Genomic DNA, 23,507 nt, shown 5'->3' with positions numbered 1-23,507 from the left:
TCTGTCCTTCGAAAGGCAAAACGTCTTCTGTGTTTTAGCTTTGATGGCCGTGGTTAGGATCTGCACAGCCTACGGTCAAGTGGTTATTGTCCTAATGGTGATAACCCAGCTCAAAGTTAGGCTCCAGTCCGGCAGACACAATACAAGAGAGATAGGAAGAAGAAAGTTCTGCGCTGGAAAGCTTGGTACTGAACATGTAGGAAAAAAATCATCTCTAAGCAGGAAAAGAAGGGTATTCAAATATAATAAAACTATGTTTCTGCCTCCGCTTTGCAAAGTTCCCAGCGACAGGCGCTGCTTTGAGCCACCGCGCTCTGCCTCTCGCAGTCTGGCACTAGGGAGATTCCTCCCCGCTCCATCAGCGAACTGTCACATTACTATTATTAGTCGATCGCCCTCCATGTGCCATTAACCGAGCCGGGTCCGGGCCGCCGTAGGTATAAAACCCCGCGGGCCGGCAGAGCCAGCGCAGCGGAGCGCTCCCTGCATGCGGGGCCGGGGGGCGAGCGGCGCGCCGGGGCTGTGGCGGCGGTGAGTGGGGCTGACCCGCGGCTGCCGGGCCGGGGAGCTCCGGGCCGGGCCGGGAACAGCCGCGGTGCTCGGGACCGGCGCGGGCGGAGGCTGCGGGCGGGGGCCCCGGGCGCCCCCCCCGGGGCCGGACCCCCCGCTCGCCCGCTGTCCTGCGGCAGGCCCGGCGCTGCCAGGGACGCGCAGCAGAGCGGCGGCCTCGCCGCCCCGGTTATTTATAACTCGGTGCCGCCTCCAGCCCAAAATTTGGCTGTTGGGCGGGCTCCCGCCCTGGGGGAGGGGGGCTGTCTGGCTGCGCCCCCCGCGCGGCCACCGAGGGGCCGGGCACGCCGAGCCGCGGGGCGGGGGACGAGCCGAGCCGGGCCGGGCCGGGCCAGCTGCCGCGGCGCGGGGCTCGCCTGGAATGCGGGCGCCGGGCGCGCGTCGCGACTTTTATGGAAAGTTGCAGCGGCGGAGCGGCGGCCGCAGCCAAGGGGCGCTCGGCAGCGCAGCCCGCCCGCAGCCGGAGCGCCCCGAGCCGCAGCGCGGGCAGCGCACAGGTAAGAGCGGCTCCGCCGCCGCGGGCACGGCGCGGCTCGGGCCCCCCGCCCCGCTCCCCTCCCCGCCGCCCGCAGCCGGCCCCGCTGCCCCGGCGTGCGGCGGGGCTGGGGCTGCCCTCCCGGCCCGCTACCCGCGGCGGCAGCGCCGTCTCCTCTCGCCGCCGGGAGCCGCTCCGCTCCGCCGGCGGCCGGGCCGAGCACAGCCCGCAGGGCTGCGGGGCAGGCGCCGCTCGCACCGCGGCCGCGGTGGGGAGGGCGCGGGCCGGGGCAGCGCCCGGGGCGGTGGAGCCGCAGCCCTGCGGGAGCGGGGCCGGCAGCGCCGAGCGGGGCCCGCAGGGCGCGGGGCCGGGCCGGGCGCCACCGCAGCGGTTTAACCGAAGTCGCTGCCGTGCGCGGGGCTCTGCCCGCCCGGCCCCGCCGAGGCGGCCCGGGGGACGCGGAGCCCGGGGGGGCCGTCCCGCCCTGCCGTGAGGGACCCGTGGTGGGTGATGTGCGGTTTATAAAAGTTAGCTGAAAATCACGTAGATCCCTGATTTTCAGAAACCGCGTCTCTCTACACGCGGAGGAGTTCAGTTTTGTTGGGGTGGTCTTCAGCAGCGAGGGCATACTGAGTGCGTCCCTTGGTTCTGCTTCGCTCTGAAGTGATGGCTATAAAAGAAAGTGGCTTGGAAGAAAATATTTGGCTTCTGCGACAGCTTGCAGATTAGTTATTATCACATCTGTTTTAGGTAAATAAGGGCTTCTTTTAAGCCAACAGATATCGAAAAAAGCATGTTTAGTGAAGCATGTTAGAATTTCAAAAATTAATCAGCAAATGGCTGTATGGTAGAAAATGTAGTACTCTTAACCTTAGATCTCAGGTCTTAAGAAACATTAGATCTCCTAGAAAATTGTCCAATGAAATGAAAAGATGAATTATAACTAGTCTTATAGGAGGGCCAAATGTATCAATTAAGGAGCATGCAGAAGTATAAGAATATGACTGGTATATGCAGAAAGCACAGTCTGGTGAAATAAAAGAGCTGGGTAGATGGTTTAAGACATTAGTAAGGAATACTTTCTCTGACTCCATTTGGAATGTATTGGATGAGTAGTTTTCTCAGTGAAAGAGGTCAGGCAAGCATTTAAATGGTTATCCAGCTTTGAAACTCCTTTAAGGAGGATCAGAGCCGTGGTCAGGCGGGCTGTGGGGAGGCGGTGGGAAAAGCTCATGGCATTGGGAGAGCAGTGCAGGAGGCAATGGAAGTGCCCCTTGCTGTGCACTAAAGGCAGCTGTACCTGCTCAGGTGAAGGTGGTACACATGATCCAGCTTTTACAGGCATCAGCACCACCAGTGGGGTAGGGTTGCTCAAGGGGAAGCAGCAGCCTGTCTCTAGGAAGCCCTGGACACCTCTCCTTTGTGGCAGAGGCAGAGCTCCAGCCATGACCACTGTGGGTATCCAACCCTGCTTCAGTCTGAGCTGGCCAGGAGCATTTCTGAGAAGAGGCAGAAAGTCTGTGTCCTGTCAGTGGGGAAGATACAAGTTGCAATAGCGCCTCATGGCCACTACTTGCATTACCTCGATCTCTGAAGTCCTGTCAGTGAAGTCAATAAAGCACATGGTTCATCTTCAGCTGATGTGACACAGCGGGGAATGGAGGAACTGTGGTGTGTGGCAAAATATCCTGGTTTTTCTCCTGGGGACCTGAGTTCACAATTTACTGCCACTTCCATTAGGATCAGCAGATACCATGGAACACGGAATCACAGGCCAGAAGATCACAACAGGACTTCCCCATTTCCAGAGCAGTCTCTGAATCCCCACTATGTTTGCTCTGGAGCCTGTGTACCCCATAATAGTAGAAGAGACTAGAGAATCAACAGACCCTTTGTACAGAGAAGGGTGATTACACTTTTTTAACAGTTGGGCTGAATGGCACTGTTGCATTAGGAGTGTTTATAGCTGTGTAAAACACAGCATCCTTTATAATACGTATGTTTTTATAAATAACACCCTATCTGCAAGGAGTATTCTACAACAAAATAAGACTCTCAATAAATGTTGAAGTGTGATAAATTCAAAGATTGAGGAAAAGATTGTGTATGACAAATTATCTGGGTCACTTGTTGGTAAGCATTTTGGTCTTTAATTATAAAGGCTTAATGAAGTGAGTGGAAGTAGTTTTGCATTTTGTATTTATACAAAATGTTAAGTTTAGACAGCTGGTATTAATTGTCATAACTCACTGGCTTCAGTGGAGCTGATGGTTGATGCCAGCTCAGGATCTTCCCCTATGCACGGTAATTTTAGTATCTACTTCAGTATCTGTAATTTGGTACAACAACTGGTACTGTCATTCCAGACCAGTTATGGGGAGGACATAAATGATGACCATTTCCCTCCTCTCTCCAGTTCTGTTTAATATTTTGTTAAATATTTCGATGCTGTGGACTGTGCTTGCCTCTGCTTGGTGCTTTGTCTGCAAGCAGTGAGTTCCAACTCTCACAGTTTGGTTTTCTTATATAATGGAGTCTTCCCTGCAAGTGGATCACAAAGAGGAGACAGATGGTAAACGTAACTTAGACAGTGCCATGAAGGGCTTATTTATAACTCACAGTACCCAGTAGGAGAGAGGGGGCCTCCCGAAAGGAGAAATCACAGAGGAACAGGACCTTTTTTTAAAGTCCTGACTTCATACTCCTATTGTAAAGTGTTCAGTTCAGGGAAACGCTGGTATTTTTTCCGTCTCATGTGAGGATGTTTATCATGCCCTTGAAAAACAATAATTTTTTTAAAGAAAGCAAATTTTATTATTTATGGGAAGGTTTTTAATTTTTTAATCTGGTTAAAGCTACACAACTTTTTTTGATCAATTGAGTATTCTGACCTGCTTTCAGAAATGGAAATTAATTAAATTTAAGGAGATGGATTTTGGGACTCGAACCATCAAACTTTCTGTGTCCCCTTAATAGTTTTCTTTTTTGACTTTTTTTGCCCAAATAAGATTTGAGAGAGGCTGCATGAAAAGCTGAAAAAGTGCTATGCTCATAAAAGGTCAAGGCATATTGGAGGTGATTGCTTGTCCATTTACAGTAAATGTGTAAGATGTTTGAAAGCAGTAATTTATTTTTTTACAGAATATTTCTAATCTGTTGCCTGGTTTCCTACGCATTATTTGTTTTGTATTATGTTTTTACTTGAACTTAGAGATCCCTCTCTGCATTACAGCCAGTGAAGTTAAAAGGCATTTTCTTTTTCTTCCAACTCCAGAGGTAGGACCATCGATCACTGGATGCAGGTTAAATCTCTCTTGAGGAGTGGACCTTTCAAAGGGACCCTGCAGTCTGGTACTTTCATTATAGAACCCATAACACCAGACTAACTTTATGAAATATATGTAATTTAATTGTAGGAAAGATAAAATTTGGAGAGAAAAAAAATTACACTATTTTCAGGTGAATGCCAGAGTGGTGAGACTGGGTCGGCAAAGGGTAAGAAGCTGAACTCGTTTTTTGATCATGGTTATGTTCAAAATTATCATCTGAGATTTTTTTGAGTTGGAAGTGTCAATGAGGAACTCTTACAGCCTCTGCTGAGGTATGTTATCTTAGGAAATAGAAGAAAAGATGAGACTGAATATTAAGATTGGACAGCTTTGTAATCGGAGAAATAGTTTCTGAAGCAAGCGACTAAACAGGCAGGCTTGTGTTGCCTCAAAAAATAAGAATTGCTTTTATTAGATGAACTCTGAGAAAATACCAAACAAGAATACATACATATAAATGCACAATTTAATATAACTAGCTCATCTCAAAAGGGAATTAGTAGGTCAAGGTTTCTTGGGTTGGAAAATCTATTACTGCATGCTTCTGCAAAGCTATTGGCAGATGAGGAAGGCACTGTTCTTCCACAATTTGTAGGTGTCAGGACTTCCTGATGTAACCACTTGGGTTTTCTCAGCACCAATTAATTGACTGTGACCCTCTCCTGATGGTGAGGCAGATACAAAGGAGCTTCAGTCCCCAGTGCTTGTTTCTGAAGCTGCTGTCACTGTTTCACAGACCCAACCCAAAACTCAAGAAGTGCTTCTTTTTTCTTAAATATTTTGATTACTTTTATTGGGAATTACTCATCTGCCCTGAGGGGTGCCTGAGGCAGGGTCCAGCTGCTGGTCCTGCTCGAGGTTTAATGGCATGGAGAGGGATGGAAGTGTAAACATGGGTGGTATCATGTTTAGCAATGTGCTGGTGCTTTATATCAATATCTTTTAGCATCAGAGGTGGAGGTAGGATGACTTGCAGAGGCAAAATGCCTTAGAGCCAGCTGGCTAACCTTCAAACATATTAGTGATGCCAATGAACTGGAAAGTAGACTAAAGTAATAGCAGATATGGCAGCATTCCAAATGGCAGAAACATATCTGCCATCTTGAAGGCCCACAACCTGTTGGACTGGCACTACTTTGGAAGTTCAGACAGCAGGAATTTCCAAATAAAATCTTTTTCCAACATTCGCACTTCTAAGGAAAATTTCAGATTTGTTATCCCACTGTCAGGAGATTCAGGTAATTGGAGCTATCAGAAAGGTTTAACACAAAGTCTTGAATAATGAACATCATCATCTTCTTACAATTAATTGCACATAATAAAGCAGACTTTGGAAGAGTCAATTTTCAAAAGACTTCAAGATGAAGCCCTATACATGGGCTACATTGCTGTGGTCAAGACTAGTGGTAACCTTACCTTGAGGTGTTGGGGTGAAATGGAATTTCTTGTGACAGATTATCTTTGAGTCTTCTCTGCTCCAGCCCCGCGTTAAGGGTAAAAGGTCTCTGCGTCCCACAGGTTACTTCAGTGCAAAGATTGCACCAATTCATGACATTCCTTTGTTTCCTGATGTGTTCCTGCAGTAAACCTTTGAGTCAGCTGTTGGATGTTAAGTACAAGGCTAAAGGTTGCCAGCCCCAAGTGGGGAAGGAGCCATTAAAAGAGCAGACTAGCAGAAGATAACAGAGAACTTTCTCTAAGACCTGCTTATAGAAATAAGGAAGTTAAAATAGTTGAAGTAGTTTTAAGGTTATACTGATCACAGTGGGGATTTTACTGAAATGCACAGAAGTCAGCTAAAGCTTACAGAGACGTGTAAATCCTGCAGTGTACAAGTGGATGGTAAAACCTATAGGGACTCTGAGGCTACAGAATGCTGATGCAATTATCTGCCTTTCTAGACTCCACACAATGCTTCTTACATGCTATTGCTGATCTGAAATGATTTCAATAGGAACTGCCACTTAGTGATTATGTGTTCACAAGTGAGAAACTGAAATGTCTTGGATTCCTATCTGTCTACAAATGAAGGAGTGGGGTAGGGGTGGTGTGACTTTCTACTTGTTGAAAGGGAACACCTGGAGATGCTCTCCAGGACATCCCTATTGAAGCCAAATTTGAAGAGTTTAGAATTTGTAAATCAAGGCAAACATTGGTATCTAAATGCTCTTGTTTCATATGTTGTGACTCCTTTCATTGGGAAAAATATCCCAAGATCTCTAAAAATCCCACTCCTTCTGTGTAACTACAGCAGTGCTGGTAAGCATTGCTGATATTGGTGTATTTTTGAAGAGTTTACATGAAAACAACTCTCAATATTATTTTTAAAACTACATATTTCTGTGTTTATAATCTGTTTGCAATTAACAGTTAGAGAATTTGAAAAATAAGAGCTTAACTTTCCATATCATGAAAATCCCTGACTTCAGCTCCTCTAAACCACAAGTGAGAACTCTCTTCCAGTGGTAAGATGCTTTTCCAGCATTTTTGCTTAAAATCTTTGAGCCCCTTATTTGCACCATGTTTGGCACACTGAGATTTAAGGCTTTCCTGGGACTCAGAGGATCAGTAAAATACAGACAGCAGTAATGCTGGAGTCACATCATGATTTCCTTCCTTCCACAAGCTCTGACAGACCTGAAGCTTAACAGAAAAGAAAAAAAGAAGAGAAAGTGTCTTTTTGTTAGTTTCCTAGTAAATACAGCGTACTTGAAAATTTATAGCAATTTTCTTCTAAAAAATGCTCTGCAATTTCCAGAACACAATTACATAAAGGCTTGGAGAACAGCCCTAGGAGAGGGGACAGCATTACGTTGTGTGTTGTGTGAAGGTCCGGAGCTGCAGCGGTGTCTGACCCGCAGGAGCTCCCCCGGCCCGTCTCTCCCCGCTCTGTGCAGCCGCACGGAGGCGAAGCAGCGGCTCGGGAAGGCCGGCGGCTCCCGGCCCGAGCTCCGGCAAAGCTCCCGCAGCCGCTCACAGCTCGGGCTGCAGCTGCGGGACATTCCTTGTGCTTTTCCTTGTGCTGCCACCAGCGTCGGGAACAGCGGTTTGGCAACAAGCAGCCCGAGCAGCCAGAGTCTGGCTCCAAGTTGTTACTGTTCGTTTTTTTAAAATGGAAATTAGAACCCAATATCTAGGACTATATAGAGGAGTTATGAGCATGAATAGTGAATCATAAGCTTGTTCTTTTAATTACTGTGGCATACTTAGAACCTATTCACGTCTTCAGAAGCCCCAGAGGACCAAGTGAAATTATGATACATCAATTTCAGCCTATGCAACTTATTTACAGGAAGATGGTTAAAGCATCGTTTAAAAGGAAAAGAAAGGAATGTAACTACAACTGTTTCTTTCAGGTAGAAACTGAAAGCCATCTTAAACATACCAGGTGCAGAGCACAACACAGTAACCATGAATGACATTGCACAGAAAACTGAGGTATGTACCAATTTTAAAGTAATCAAGGCAATGTAATTTACAACTGATGCTTGCAAAAGTTATAATTACAAATAATTGTAAAAGATTGAAAGTCTGCTGGTATTGCTATTATTTTAGACAACGTAAGGGGGCTTGTTAAGTAGCTTACGATTTAATGGAACCTCTGAATTATATTCTTATTAGGAGAAATGAAAGAGCAGGGGAAAATAAATGCAATGAAATATGAAGAAGGTTTAAATGTTGGTGGCAAAATTCTGGGCAACATTTACATCTGATTGTAAATATACTAGGCTTCAAATATTTCTTCTTCTACAGAGACTTACTGAGTAGCTGGAACAAAAAACATCTGGTATAGGTGGAAAAATATGAAATATACCATGTTTTTAGCCAGTTTTCTCAGTATTATTTTATTGAGAGCATTCCTGTTGTCATCACTGTAAAAAGAAAAACTTCACAATAGTTCTGGAAGTGGGAACCTTTGGTGTTTATTACTCTGTTACATCTGCAGAGTAATCTTTGGCAAAGAAGTGTCCATTTGCTGTATCAGCATCAGAGCCCTGATAGTCCAGCTATCTTTGCACTTCGTAACATAAAATCATTGGGCTCCTGGTTTTCTCTAGATAATAAAAAACTAGGCATATAATGTATTGGAAGTTTTAAATTAAGAAACACCACTGTTTATTTAAAAACTATAGATGGCTGTTGAAGTGTTGCAGAAAAACTCCCATAGGTATGCATCTATGTCTTTATATTTCTCTTAAATGTTAGGGGCAGAGACTCTTTGGTGACTGCTTAAGATTGAAAGCAACAATAAAAATGTGTATCTAATACTTTAATATAATGCTGAATATTGTTTTGGATATTTTAGTATTTATGACAATTTATGAACAAATACAATTATGCTTAACTGATGATGGCTCATGGCACAAAAATGTTCATAATCTCAACTGCACTTCTGTTTTAAGATCTTACATTCTTTCTAATCCAATCTATCAGAATATTTCTGTCCATCTGTTTCAACTTTCTTTTTCTTATCTTCATTTCTTCTATATCCTCACCAAGATTCTGCTTTCTTCATCTAAACCTGTCCAAAAGTCCTATGTGCCCAAGCTTCACAAGGGTGATGTAAAGGATAAATTTGAAGCTATGCAGAAAGCAAGGGAAGAAAGAAATCAAAGGAGATCTAGAGAAGAAAAGCAAAGAAGAAAAGAACAATATGTTAGAGAGAGAGAATGGAACAGGAGAAAGCAGGAGGTTATTTTCTTTGCTAATATTTTGTGTTATATTAATATTTAATATTGTTTTTGAAAATCTATTAATATTATTTTAAGACAATAATAGTGGGATTTCATGTAAGTTATAAAGAGAGTTTACTTTCTGTGTTTCATCAACTAGATGAAAGAACTGCTTGGATCTGATGAAGATGATGACACCAAACTATCTAAAATAGAAAAGGGTTATGTTCCAAAGCTCATAGGTAAGAGAGGCCCAGGTTTAAGGGCACAGAATTCTCTGGGTAAGTGTTAGGTGGAACTGTTGAGCTGTGCATTTCATGTCCACAGGAACCGTTAAAGGCAAGTTTGCAGAAATGGAGAAGCAAAGGCAAGAAGAAGAAAGAAAAAGAATGGAAGAAGAAAGAAAGCGCAGAATTGAACAAGACATGATTGAGAAAAGAAAAATACAAAGAGAATTGGCAAAAAAGGCACAGGAGGTACGTTCACCTGATCACAACACTCAGGATGTAATTGTAAACAACACAAAAAACGTTTTGTATTGATCAGAAAAATTTGATCTTAAGATTTCTCAGAGTAGAGATTTACATGGGACATGCTCAGTGGGGTGGAAGTGAGATATAATATTCAGAGAGTCTTCGTGTCCTTACAGTAACAATTTTTTGTAAGCTCTAAAGTTGAGTTACAGATGCAACTGGGCAGGCATAAACCTGCAAGGAACCAGGCACAAATTTTGGTCATGTGCATATGAATTTACTGAAATAATTTGAAAATGTTTCTTGTATTTTATAAACTCTTACTTTAGATAACCCTTGCTTGTAAGCTAGTGAATAGAATTCAGTGATACATGAACTAAAGCAAGCAAGAAGTAGTAAGAAAACACCCATGGCAGGTAAAAATGAGACAACAGTAATGCAATAAAATAATAAATAATTAAGATCCAGGTGATGTTTTATTCCTTTGCCATTTTGTGAATCATCATTGCATATATATGTATAAATATAAAAATATATATATATATGAACAGACTCCAACTTTTGTTGATGCTAATAAAGCAAATTTTGTCTTTTGTAGAATTTTGCGAAGGGATATGAAACTTAATTCCTTTTGCAAGTTTTCTTCAGTGCTACAAATACTGCAGTGAGAGTAAACATTTAAATGATAGACTAAAGACTAAAAACATATGCAAATTTCTATTTAACCAAATGATAGTAGTGCTTAATTTAGCTTTGAATTTGCTGTAAGAAATGAAAAGTAGTGCTATGCTGTAATTATTGCAATAGGAGAAGTCAGTTTTTGGATAGTCTTTCCTAGTAGAACTTCTAACATTGTTAAAACTGTACTTTTAATTGGCATTGTATCTAGCATATATTTTATCTACCTTGCAAGGCAGAAGTCCATACATGTAGAATTTTAAAAAGTACGTTAATTTTAGGCCGTAACATAGGCACACCATAGGAAGCAAGCACAGCATTAGGAGATGCTAGGGATTAGGACATTTTTTCAGGAGATGAGGGGAATATAATGTCACTTGAATCAGAAATAATCAATGACTTCGCTTTAGATTTTTTAATTTTTATATTTTTTTTGCGCAATTCTGGAATGTATAAATGAAGAATGGACATCTCAATACTGTTCTTGGTTCAGCACTGTGTTGAAAACGCTTTAGCAGACTTTGTGTGGGATGTTTTATGTCTTGTTGCCTCTTCCTCGACAAGCTGACCTATCTGAAGTATTCCAACAGAGCTTCGGTCATTACCATCTCCGTGAATTTACGTGCTACATACATAGCACTGATACAAAAAGTATTTCCAGTTCTGTGTTTGCAACTCTAAGGCAAAGAGCCAAATTAATGTAATCATATGAAATTCTCATTTAATAGATTGATGACTTTAACAATACGGGAACTGAATCAGCAGCTGAGGTAATCAGATTTTTTTAAAAAAATGTTCACCTACATTTTTATTCACTTTGTTTTATAATTGTAATTTGGGTTGGGAAAACTTAGAAACCAGCACACAAATACCTCATTAAAGTTCAACCAAGGAGCTAACAAATTTTTAACATATATGGAACTATCTCTGTACTTGAAATCAATATACTGAAGTCTGAAACAGAGCCTGGACTATGAATATTTTGTGGTTAGTTAAAACCATCTAAAATGTAAATAATCAAAGCCACCAGAATTATTTGCTATATATTTGGAATGATTCTTTTAAGTCCTCTGGCTTTGCAAAGAATTATCTTAAAAGCTCTTTGCCTTAAACTTGAAATTAAAGGGGGATTCTGACAATAGACAGATGTTTGAACACCTCACTCAGTTAACTTTTAAATTTTTTTTCACTAATATACCATATGGGTTTTAATTTTAAGTCTTGCAAATAAACATTTAATTTCAAAAAGCTGAGTCCAAAGGTCCTATTGTCTTTCACTAACACAAGAAAATCACACTCCTACTACAGTTTTGGAAAGCAAAAACTAAACCGGCAAATTCCTCAGTTTAAACTTATTTGATGGGGAGAAAAATATGGGTAAATTATGTTTTGGCAAATAAACTGTAAAAATAGAGTTGGAGCAGCAACATCCTTCAAAAAACAATTACTGTACCTGACAAATTACGTATTAGAATTTACAAATTACATATTTCTGTGTTGTGCTATTGGCTTATTCCAGCTGCAGTTTATTATCATTTATATAATAAATGGAAAACTGGAAGTAGAGTGTGGTTACAATAGCTGTGGATTCAGAATTACACCTGTTCTTTTCCAAACCTTGAGCCTTTATGGCTAACAGTTAATGAAAATCTATAAAGTTTGCCAGCCGTTATGTTTTAAATATAATTCAGTCTTGATACTCTTCAGATATTAGGAGAAAACTAGTGACTGCTGTAGGCAGGTGGATTTATTCTTGTGGGTAATATTCAATACAAGTAAATCTTTTGGAAGCTTTGGTGCGCACAGGTTAAAACAGCATGTTCATAGAAATTAATCTATCTAGAAGTCAAGTTTCATGAAAATATAATACATATCTTTTTGGACAGGAAGGGGATGATTCACTGCTAGTTACAGTAGTGCCTGTAAAAAGCACCAGGACACCTGGGAAGATGAAAATAATCTCTGAGAACACTGGAAAGGAGAGAGCAAAACAAATAAAGACACAGGATGAAGAAATGAAGCTAAAATATGAGGAACAAAACCAATTCCTTAAGGAACCCCAGTGCCTTTCATTTGTCAAGGTAAACCAGTCATCCAAAAATACCTATATAGTAGATACTTATTGGCTTATGATACAACTGTTTCATTTTTCTTACAAAGGGTGAAAATGAAAGCAGTGAAACTCAAGAGCCTCTGTCTCCTGGTAAGCTGAAAGTCACATTTGAAGAACTGGAAAGACAAAGACAGGAGAATCAAAGGCGGCAAGCAGAGGAAGAAGCAAGACAGCGTCTGGAAGAGGAAAAACGTGCCTTTGAGGAAGCCAGGCAGCAAATGGTAATATATACATGTTCATGTTGGCACAGAATTTGCACATTTCCTGTTACTTTTTTTCCTCTATATGCGATTCCTCTTTTTTCTAATTCCTTAAATTTATTTCAAGCTGTTAAGAGCCTGGAAATGAGTTTTTGAAAGACATTTTTGACCTTTGTTCTAAATCAGTTACCACACTGGCTTTTAGACATTCTTTTAGTAAACCTAAGAAATACAGGTGTTTTGATTTTGTCAGCAACTTAGTAGATTTTCATCTATGCTTTGTAATACCTTAAACTGTAAGCCTTCAAGAAGATGAGTGGCTGTTTTCTTCTGAAGTAATGCTGCAGATAGTTCAGTTTTTGATGCAAACATTCCACAGTAACAGAATGCTATTTCTTATCCCATATTTATTTGTAAATATGATAGAAATATTCATCAATTACAACTCTCCTCTTATGAAGAAAGGAAAAAAAAAGATCAGCTCTTTTGTATGTACATACTTTGTATATACAATATACTATAAATTACTAGATGAAGTCCCTTCAATTTGTCAGAAATGCTGCTCACAGATCCTGTTCTATATTACTTTAAAAAGTGCCTTCAGATGTGTTCTTTATCATAAGTCAGTTACATTAGATCAGCTATAAAAAGACCTCACTATAGTTTGTTCTTTGATCATATTGAAGAAATCATACACTTAGTTTTAACCTAAGATAACCAGATAGTTTAGTTCTGTATTTCCTTGTTTTTCCATACTCCATTTCCAATAGCATTTTTAAAGTTCTGTATTTTTATACATTTTGCCTGTACCGTCATGATCACTATGGCTTTCTTAATTCAAATACAAAATTCACATACAAACAAGATTAACAAGAAATGAGATTTTAATCTTGCATAAAAACTTGGAAAATATTATTTATAGGAATTTGCTAGTTTTAACAGAATATAATTATGCATGAACAGTCTTGGAAAAACAGCTCTAGATCACTATTTTGATTATATTTCAAAAACATTCAAGACATTTATATTCTACAGAAACAAACAAAACCAACAACACAGAACTTCTAGAACGCTGAAACATACAAATTCCCAACTGGTCCATACTGAGAGAGTTCTAAGTTTAGGCAGATACCCAAATTGTAGTTTACTTTTTCATCTCCACCTCAAAAAAATCCCTGCTGTTTCACACCAATAACCTTGCCATTATGTCAGTAATGCGTTTTATTCTTTTTTGTTTGGGGCTGGGCAAGGAATTCCAGTGAAGGAGAAGAGCAAAGAAACTGAAGGAGAGTGAACTTCATGAAATCACTTAGATGTTCTAACTGAAGATTAGTTCACATCTCTCTTCCTTATGCTTATGCATTTTTTTATCAAGTAATATGAATTCATTTACAATTTCTCCACATCCAAAGAAACTTTCTAACATGAAGTTGTACCTGCTGACCAGTGGTTGTCAAAATTTGAAGTAAACATTTTTCTTAAGAATTCAGCAGTTAATTTCCTTCAATTCTTTATTTTTTTTTTCCCCTTAAAAATATCAAATGAAAGATTTCTCCAATTCCCTTAATGGGCTACCCCACATATCAGTCCCAGGGCTGCTCACAGTATAGAGATCTGGATTATCAGTACTCTGACAGCTCCCAGTCCACTTCCTCCATTAACAGATAAAAGTACTCTGAGATGTCCTCTGAAAGGGGTTCTTGATTGCAGTCTGCAAACCACAGGCTTCTCTTAGCAGGTAAGTGTTCACTGCAGAGAAGCTATAGCGAAGAGATCAGAGTATCTCAATTCCTTCAGTGATGATTAAATGTCTAGAAAGAAAAGAAACAAAAATCTCAGTCTGGAATAGTAGCAAAATGCTAACCGATTCAGTTTTGATATAAGACTGTACAGCATTTCTTTAACTGGTGCACTGATGAAAGTGATTTCTATACAAACAAAAGACTTGATGGTATAAACAACTATGGACATGATGTAAATAAAGAGAATAGAGAGTGATTTACATTAAATGATCCAACAATGAAACCATAAAGTATGTACTTAACTGTTCAGCCTCCTCCTGATAACGCACTGCTCTTTGAATTACACACTCAACAGATTTTTAAAAATTTTAAAAGCTACATGTAGGATACTGAAAATTTCTTTTCTTGCTCCCCTGGCTAAAACAAAGTTTAAAATGTTTTTCACAGGAACCTAACTCTTGATGCATTTTTTTCCCCCCTAAGGAAAAAACAGTATTTATAAAAGATCAGAAAGGAACAGTGTATTTGTTTATTATAAAGAGAATATTCTGGTTGGGTAAGTACTTTCCATGTTTTCCTCTCCCTATTCTCTTAAGATAAATGAAGGTGCTGATGAAGAATCTGAAAATACTGTTAAAGAATTCCGCCCTGGTAAACTCAGACTCAGTTTTGAGGAGATAGAAAGACAGAGGAGAGAAGAGGAAAAGAGGAAAGCAGAAGAGGATGCACGACGACGCATAGAAGAGGAGAAAAGAGCATTTGCTGAAGCAAGGAAAAACATGGTATGGTATTTTGGTTTAGCATAAATTTAATTTTTACTTAAATCTTGATCTGGAAAGAAACTGTGGGAAAAAAAAAAACTTTAAATAAAATTAGGAATACATGCTTCAACTCCATTAATTAGTTCACTTTACTATTTATTACAAGGTAATGGGGTAAACTAGTCAAGTTCATTTATCAAAAATCATCAGAGAACAATCCCTCCTCACAGCCAGCCTAGAGAGGATTTCAGATAATTTAGTCAAAATCAGGTATTATATCTGGTGGGTATGATTATGCTAGATGCAACATACTTGGGAAGCAAAATGTTTCCACAAGGAGGCTTTGTTGTTTTGGGTTTTTTGGGGAAGAGCAATTTCTTATATAGCTCCAAGTTTATTCCCCTACCTCTACAGGGTATACCCCAATCATCTCTTGCTACTAAAGCAAAGTTAATGGCATATTAGAAAAATGCTCACTGCAAGTATGAACCTTCCAGTCATCTGTGGCTCTTTAGGGAGGAAAGACTAAAAGGCTGAACTCAGCTACTTGATGTTTTTACTGCTTGTTCAGAGAAAAACAAAAAATCACTTGTGGTGTTTACCATTAGAACACTTTATAATATTATCTTCTATTGACAAATACAGATTTCTGTCATATGCGAAGACTTCTAAAATTTGAGTTAGGATTATACCAGAGACGAATTTTCAGGGGCTTAGGACTGACTGACTACCTGAAAGCACAGAAAGATGCCTGATTTCAGAGGCTGGCAATTATTATTTATATTAAAAAAAAAAAAGTGCCAGAGCAGAGCTTTTAACTGTGGTCTTCATATTTATTCCAACCACTTCAAGATTCAGCAGGATATAAGCCAGTTACTTATTGGTGGATATCAGGAAATACAGTATTAAATTACACAAATATAAGCTAGAACAAAGCAGTGTTTGTTTCAAAAGGGAGGGCAGGACTTGCAAGTCTAGAACTGTGGAATAACCCAGGCACCTGGTAGCATCTTCCTACATCCTCTGTGGCTGAATTGGGAAAGACCAACTGCATGCCCAATAATATTTTCTTAATCACTCAAAGTAATACTTGTGAGTACTGGTATTGCTGGCAGGGCTCCCTCTGCCTGGAAATTGGGCCAAAGACAAGGCCTTACTGAAAGACTACCTAGAGAAGTTACAACGTGAATTTATATTTGATACTGTACTGAAAAATAGTGTCTATCTGTATCTCCAAAGAAGGAAAACAGAACATAAAGCCACTTAAAAATACCCTCAAACCAACAAAAGAATGCTACTGGAGACTTCTGCCACTACAGTTTTTATGAAAAGGCAGTAGAGAACTAAAGGAGGAACAGAAAGTATGTACTGCTTCTGTTCTATCCTGCTTTCTTGAGAAACTCTTTTCTTGGCCTCGGTATAGCAAGAGCCTAAACTTGAGTGTCCAGGAAAGAAAAATCTCACTGACAAAAGGTTTAATCCATCAGATGCAGCACAGAGCCTGTGACTGCTCTACCTGCAGACAGTGAAAGTGATCTGTAATTTAAAGAAATTACTGGAAGGTATTTTCAGCATTTATGTACTTCACAGTTTTCTGTTAAGCAGCACCCTCAATATGAAGGCTATATTTTCTACTACATGTAACAGAATATAACCCCCTGTTTTCCTTATTTCCCATGGCTACAAAATGTAGCAACAATGAAGATATGCCCTAAAACTTTGAAAAATATGATAGTCCTCTCTTTCAAAGGCAGTAAAAATGAACATTAAACTGTTATTCCAGGAACTTTTTAATGTTAATTCCTTTTAATTTAGTTTTAGATGTATAAACACAGAGAAATGGTAGTATTGTGGCTGGAAAACACAAATGCTACCTCCTTCTGGATCTCCCTATTTCACATTTCTCGTTGTGCTATTTCCATGCTCCCCAGCATCAGTGTGATCACTTCTACACTGAAGCAGTTGACTTTAACCTCCATCAATCTTTTTCTAATAGAGACTGCAAAAACAACCTGTCATAGCACAAACAATAATAAAAAAAAATCTTTCCCCGTTTGCTCTCCGAATATTTGTTGACTGTGCTGCAAACCATGATTGTTACATGAATGTTCCTCACTACCAACCATTTCCACTTTGCAGAAAAAAAAAAAGCACAGCCTAATTTCACAAAATATGGCTAAAATATTTACTGAAGTAACCACAAAGGTTTTGTACATCACAAAACTCAGCTAAATCTTTGTGGTTTTTAACTAGGGAGTAGGTGGCTCACCGTCTTTTTGTAACTTAGTAAGTCAGAAATACAGAGACAGCTGCTAGTGCTTGCTCACATGCACAGCTTTTGAACTCTTGTGGGCAGATTTTGAACAGACACTTCTTGTGGTCACTTAGGTTTAGTATCTTCTCGAAGTGATGAGCTTATGAACTAATGTATCACTAGCAAGGTATTTCATGTTTCTTTGCTAATTTAGTTATGGGTAGCCTCTAAAATGGGTCATTGTTTTTGTAGGTAAGAGTTCACAGCTTGGGTTTTTGACTTCACTTTTCTGTAACACAATTTCAGTATGTTCATATTACACAAAACAAATGAAGAATGGAAGGAATGGTGGTGCTGAAGTCCAATTGTAAGCTTAGAGGGAAAAGCTGAGTAAAATCTCTAGTGAATAGCAGAATTTGAGTGGGATTTGGCAAAAAAACTACTGAAAGAACTGTGGCAAACAAAGAAGGTATGGGCAAAGTAGGTCAAGAGTGTGGTATGAACCAAGATGACACCAACAGCAGAGAAAGGTGTGGGTTACAGTAGCAGTAAGTAGCAATAAACAGAAATAGTGTCAAAGGCTCTTATAGAAATGTCTATTTTCTGTCCCTTTATGAAGATAGAGCACTTTCTCAAATGGAAATGTTGCTCTTTTAATTATTTCTATAATTTGACTGATTACTGCTGTTGGGAATGCCTCCAACTGGCCACACTGAGCTTTCCCATGTTTGCCACAAGGCTTTTCAAACCTGTTCTGATTAAGCAGTGCCAAAAGCCTCATCACTCCCCAGTATCTCATCAGTGCCTGACCTCACCTCACCTTTACCTACAGAACACTCCTGTTGAGACAATCTCTGTTAGTAAGTTTATGTAGTTACATGCACAAACATATATTCATGTAAGTTTTATCACAAACTTAGATTAAAATTCCTGCATAACTCACTTCACTACTGGCTGCTTTTGTAGTGTTCAGCATTGTATCTTAGTACTTCCAACACATTTAGTCTGATAAAATATTGGTTCTTGCACTTCCTGCTTTGGAAGTAATGAAAACTACCTTTCCTAGGCCCTACTATCTTACAAATTAGTCTAAAAGATAGGCCTGCTCCTAATGCCAACCAAGCCTAACCCTGCTCTGAAGCCAGACAAAGACAGGGGAAGGAGGAAACCCTTGCCAGTGGGTATATAAACCAATAAACTGGCTGCATAACTTAGCATAAACAATTTGTCCACAAAGAAGAGCTTGTGAATATTCTGTTATCCGTTATCCTTACTGGGAATACTAATCCTGCTTTAGAACACAAATACAATTCAGATTGCTTAAGAAAAAGATTACAGATAAGCGTACTTCAGCATTAAGAGCAACGACATTTAAACACAAACACTCTGAAGTAAGCAAGAACAAATTGTTTCAGGTCCTAAAGGTGCTTTTGGAGGACGTCCTCCTGCCGCAGAGGGAAAATACTACATTTTAAAAAACCACCTAACCTTAATTTTAAAAGTTTAGTGTTGTGACTAAAGTAAAATACAAACCCCCAAATCACTCCCTCCCACACCTTTAGAAGAATACCCACATTGGCACAGTGCACCTTTCCATGCTGGGGCAGATATGACAAAGTAGTTGCTTATCTTCATGTACCAGAAGTGTCTGAACAATGCTGTGATTCCATCACAGATATAATTAATGCTCTGAATTTCCAGCAGGTGCTGGATGATGAATCGCCAGAAATGTTTAAAACCTTTTCTCAAGAATCTCTCATACCTGGTAAACTGGAAATTAATTTTGAGGAATTGCTAAGACAAAAAATGGAAGAAGAAAAGAGGCGCACAGAAGAAGAGCGCAGGCAAAAGTTAGAAATGGAAAGGCAAGAATTTCAACAGCTGAGACAAGAAATGGGAGAGGTTTGTACATCAAACTATATGTTCAGCACGCTCTGAATAAAAATAAAATGTATCACTTCATTACTAAAATCTCAAAGTTTAAGACTGGAAAGAAAAATTCTGTTGAAAGAAATTTTAAATTAACACATTTAAGTGAAAGAAAACCAGAAAACCTCATTTTTAAAACACTGGATGTAGTAACATGTTTATCACTAATCTACCAGGAAAATGTGTTTATCCCTTGCCACCTTAGAAGTAAGTACAGTTCCAAATTTGTAATTTAGTTTTGCAGTAATTTCTGAAAATTCTGGACTTTTACTAAAATGATTAGATAATATTTATGATATTGGGAGAACAGAAATATCTAGTTCCCAAAAGAAAATACAAGAAGTAGGAAAGGGCAAAATTCTTGCTTTTCCTCAGAGAAATGCTGTGCTACCCAATGAGAAAAAATGCAGTAGGCTCAACTTCTTTATAACTGGTGTATCAAGGGTTTGAAGACTGTCACAGTTGATTTTAAAAATCACACACAAAATCTGCTTTACATCCCAAAAGTTTAAAACATTCATTCATGAACTTCACCCTTCAGTTTGGCTGTGGGTGGCAATTCTTTATTCTTCCCCTTTGAATGTTGGAGAATGACATTAATTTATTATTTAATTTTGTAGCCAAGCTTGAGCAAGTAGTAATGGCTCTAGCTTGTAATGGTCTCAACTAATCCTGGGGAAGCAGGGAGACACAGGGATATCCAGCTAAAATGCACATACATCTTTACAATCAGTCAGAGGTCATAAAAGGAGGCAGCACAGTATCAGTAATTACAGCTTCAGATGTGGTTTGACTACAGGATCCAGAACTGCCCTTTCTTTTCCAGCCATGACATCCTGAAATGTCATTTACTTTTTACTGAATTATAAAGATATTTGAAAGGCAGTATTTTTTAACTAAACAGCCGCATTTTAGAGGATTGCTTCACATCTTATTGCAAGCAAGTAGAGGTGGACTTTGGACTCCAGTTAATTAAGTTTTTTTTGTATTGGTCTGTGTCTGGTTTTCCAAGTCCATGAAGGGCAGTTTATTGACAGCAACCCTCGAACAAATGGCATATTCAAGCAAGGTGTTTTAAAATCTGTATCTAGTTGAGATACGATACAAATGCATTCTTCATGAGATAGCAAGGAAAAAGAATTACAGGAGAAAGGCCTCTCTACTGATTTCAAGTAACAGAACTGTAATGTATTGAATTGTATCTTCTGGGGAGGGAATGGGTAGAAAAATAATGAGGGCATTTTCCATCTTACACAATTCTGTAATTTCTGAACAGCTGGAAGAAGAGTCTGAAACTTTTGAGTTAAGCAAAGAGTATGAAGAATTGATAAAGCTAAAAAGAAGTGGTTCTATTCAGGCAAAGAACTTAAAAAGCAAGTTTGAAAAAATAGGACAATTGTCTCAAGAAGAAATACAGAAGAAGATTGAAGAAGAGCGAGCGAAGAGAAGAGCAATGGATGAAGAAATAAGAGAAAGAGAAGCTGAAAAATTTCAAGAGGTAAGTTGCATTCTGTGTATGTTAATGATCTACTTAACCAGCACACTAATGATCCAGGAGTGGACAGCACTGCTGCTTTCATCAAATTTTGCTGTTTCCAAAATTATGTTTTCCTCTCTTTCCTGTTCCCTCCTTTGGATGCTTAATGATATCACAACCTCAACATCCCTTAAACAGCACCAGTTTATTATCAGTGATTTGGTCAGGCAGAGTTCTGCTTTTCTACTCAAACCCATACAATTCAGCATTTTCATCTGAAACCTGCCAGCCTGAGGGCTTAAAAAATCCATATCTGAGAATTATCTATTAACCATCTCTTGAACTGGTTCTCCTTCTGAACTCTTAATTCATTCTCCACTACATGAATAGAATAAAAAAGTTCAAGTACCATACAATACCATTTGAAGATCAAGTCTCTGTCAGGTATACTCACTCCTCAAGGCAGAGCAGAAGAGGGTGCCTACTTGTCTGTACTTCAGACCAGAACCTTCAGTGTTTCAGAGGGGAAACAACAAGAAATGGAGCTATCAGTGTAGCCCACTAACAAAGTGGTCTGTAATCCGTAAATTCAGTGTGAACTTTAGTAACAAAATGTAAAAAATTAACAGTACTAAGCCTTATCTGAGCTGCATTCTGGCTCTTCTCCACAAGGCCCACTTCAGCATCAGCTTAAAGCCCGTCCCATTTGTGAGCTTTTAATTTAATCATTGACACTCACTGTTCTCATAAGGTCAGCCATTTTAGGTCTTGAACCCATGCTAACACCATAGCATAAAATTCCAATCACTGAGGATTTACAATTGCCAAGAAGTGCTCAACTTCTATATGAATAAAACTTCAGGAATATTTTTCACCTATCATTTTTGAAATTACTTTTGCACAAATCTTGTCCTATCCCTGGGATGAAGTATTACGTGACCTACTCTACATTCAAAGAAACCTCTGAAAAAAACCAGGCCTCTGTGTGGCTTTGCTCAGTTAAAAAAAAAAAGTCTGTGAACACAAAACTAATTTTACTATTGCATGTATGTCTAAGGCAATAAATAATAGTTAAGCCGTGTTTTTAATCATTGTTTTCCAAGGATGATGATGTAGATGTGACACCAGCTAAGAAATCTGAGGCTCCATTTACTCACAAAGTAAACATGAAGGCTCGTTTTGAGCAAATGGCAAGAGCCAGAGAAGAAGAGGAACAGAGGAGGATTGAGGAACAGAAATTACTACGCATGCAGTTTGAACAAAAAGAAATTGATGCAGCATTACAGAAGGTATAAATTGTAAAATAATATTCTCCAGTCATGTCATTTAACTTAGCTTCTAATTACCACTGTAGGCAACACTACCAGATACAAAAGGAATGTTTTACTTCTTCTAGCAGGTGCTAGGAATTGCTGCAATAATGTAAAATTGCTTTTGGTGTTTGCAAGTAACTCTCCATGGAATCAAAGAATGGTTTGGGTTGAAGGGACCTTAAAGATCATCTAGTTCTGACTCCCTTGATGTAGGCAGGGACACCTCCCATTAGATCAGGCTGCTCAAAGCTCCATCCAACCTGCCCTGAACATTTGCAGAAGAGTACGAGACACTGTGACGAAAGGTCATGACATCCTGCGAATAGTCTGAAAATGGAATTGACATTCACACCTGTAATTTACACCAACATTCCAGCCTCATTAAAATGCACTTTACTGTCTATGGCATATCCAGATTGGGTGCATTGTTATGTACTGAGGACAGATGTGGAATTTCCTCTTCTCAGAAACACAGTAACTTGTAATGAAACATTTATCACTAGCAGTCATAGTGCTATTGCCACTTTGTATATTTTAAATCAACTTATTTTAAAATAATTTTTAGAAAAGGGAAGAGGAAGAAGAAGAAGAGGGAAGCATTATTAATGGTGCTACTTGTGAAGATGAGGATCAAGCTCGATCTGGAGCTCCCTGGTTCAAGAAGTCACTGAAAAACACATCAGTTGTTGATGGCGAGCCAGTGAGATTTACAGTTAAAATTACTGGAGAACCAAAACCTGAAGTTACATGGTGGTTTGAAGGGGAAATGTTGCAGGACTCTGAGGACTATCAATATATTGAAAGAGGAGAAACCTACTGCCTTTATTTGCCAGAAACCTTCCCAGAAGATGAAGGGGAATACATGTGTAAAGCAGTCAACAACAGAGGCTCAGCTGCTAGCACCTGTATTCTCACCATTGAAAGTAAGAGCTAGCATTTTAATCTGCTTAAATCTCAGACAGTCTTCTTGCCTCTTTCCTGTTATAAAAATCTAACTTCCTGTCTCTCTTAATCCTTTTTCTGTTTTCTAGCTGATGACTACTAATGCTCTACTTTAGCTGGGAACTTTCTTCCCCTCAACTTTCTTACTGCATCATCTCTTTCTCTGATGGGGCCAACTAAAGAAAGCAAGGATGTGCATTAACTTGTCATTCCTGCAAGAGATAAGAATATACCCTTCAAACTGTGAGAGCTCCCTACTCAAAGCACAAACTAATATCAAAGGCTAAGAATTAAAATATCAATGTATGAAAGACCAACTGAAGGAAAAAGCTGAATTATCATAGTGCTCCACCATCTGAAGACCAACTGGTGTAACAGAATAAAGCTGAATACACGATCTGGAAACTTGTGTAGTAATGTAAATCTATTGGTGTATCTTGCATGAGCACTGAATATTTAAGCTGTTTTGCTTTATCCAGAGGCACTGAACTGGCAAAGGAAACACTTACTGATGATTTTCAAAAACCCAAGTGTACTATTTTTAAAGAATAAAAGATGATGTAACTGCTCACAATTAT

At 39.4% G+C, this 23,507-nt stretch overlaps 2 protein-coding genes across 21 annotated transcripts in view; one reads left to right on the top strand and one right to left on the bottom strand.

Moving 5' to 3' along the window:
- Positions 1-456: 456 nt before the first annotated feature.
- NEXN (nexilin F-actin binding protein) lies at positions 457-23,503 on the top strand. Of its 14 annotated transcripts, none has more exons than XM_088060281.1 (14): positions 457-531; positions 7,731-7,812; positions 8,875-9,066; positions 9,208-9,289; positions 9,375-9,523; positions 10,927-10,968; positions 12,085-12,279; positions 12,359-12,532; positions 14,850-15,035; positions 18,970-19,170; positions 20,474-20,695; positions 21,778-21,963; positions 22,553-22,910; positions 23,019-23,503. In XM_088060281.1, the coding sequence occupies exons 2-14, from the start codon at positions 7,786-7,788 to the stop codon at positions 23,030-23,032; spliced, it is 2,028 nt and encodes a 675-aa protein (XP_087916407.1). In that variant the 5' UTR covers positions 457-531; positions 7,731-7,785; the 3' UTR covers positions 23,033-23,503. The 14 variants fall into 14 exon arrangements, with proteins under 14 accessions (XP_087916407.1, XP_087916414.1, XP_087916409.1 ...); XM_088060283.1 differs by having other exon boundaries at positions 513-531; positions 7,735-7,812; XM_088060280.1 differs by lacking the exon at positions 457-531 and adding an exon at positions 932-1,067.
- FUBP1 (far upstream element binding protein 1) overlaps positions 13,715-23,507 on the bottom strand; it is a 33,900-nt gene continuing 24,107 nt past the window's right edge. For all 7 annotated transcript variants that reach the window (XR_015773332.1, XR_015773333.1, XR_015773334.1 and 4 more), the window contains one exon: positions 13,715-14,322. Coding sequence is in view for 3 of the 7 variants with exons in the window: in XM_014250671.2 (XP_014106146.1) it covers positions 14,305-14,322 (18 nt within the window). In the remaining 4 variants the exon portion in view is untranslated. The remainder of the gene's footprint in view (positions 14,323-23,507) is intronic.

This window comes from Pseudopodoces humilis, chromosome 10 (genome assembly GCF_049639895.1).
Source record: "Pseudopodoces humilis isolate 2021_Gansu_Grassland_sample_001 chromosome 10, ASM4963989v1, whole genome shotgun sequence".
Classification (NCBI taxonomy): Eukaryota; Metazoa; Chordata; class Aves; order Passeriformes; family Paridae; genus Pseudopodoces; species Pseudopodoces humilis.
Note: the sequence above shows the minus strand (reverse complement) of the source record. Positions and strands in the feature narration are given on the sequence as shown.

Excerpts from the sequence above, each read along its gene's own strand:
- NEXN (XM_014250670.2), top strand. The coding sequence starts at position 963 with ATGGAAAGTTGCAGCGGCGGAGCGGCGGCCGCAGCCAAGGGGCGCTCG. Across the intron at positions 9,524-10,926 it reads TGGCAAAAAAGGCACAGGAG|ATTGATGACTTTAACAATAC; the intron begins GTACGTTCACCT and ends CTCATTTAATAG. Across the intron at positions 20,696-21,777 it reads AAGCTGAAAAATTTCAAGAG|GATGATGATGTAGATGTGAC; the intron begins GTAAGTTGCATT and ends TTGTTTTCCAAG.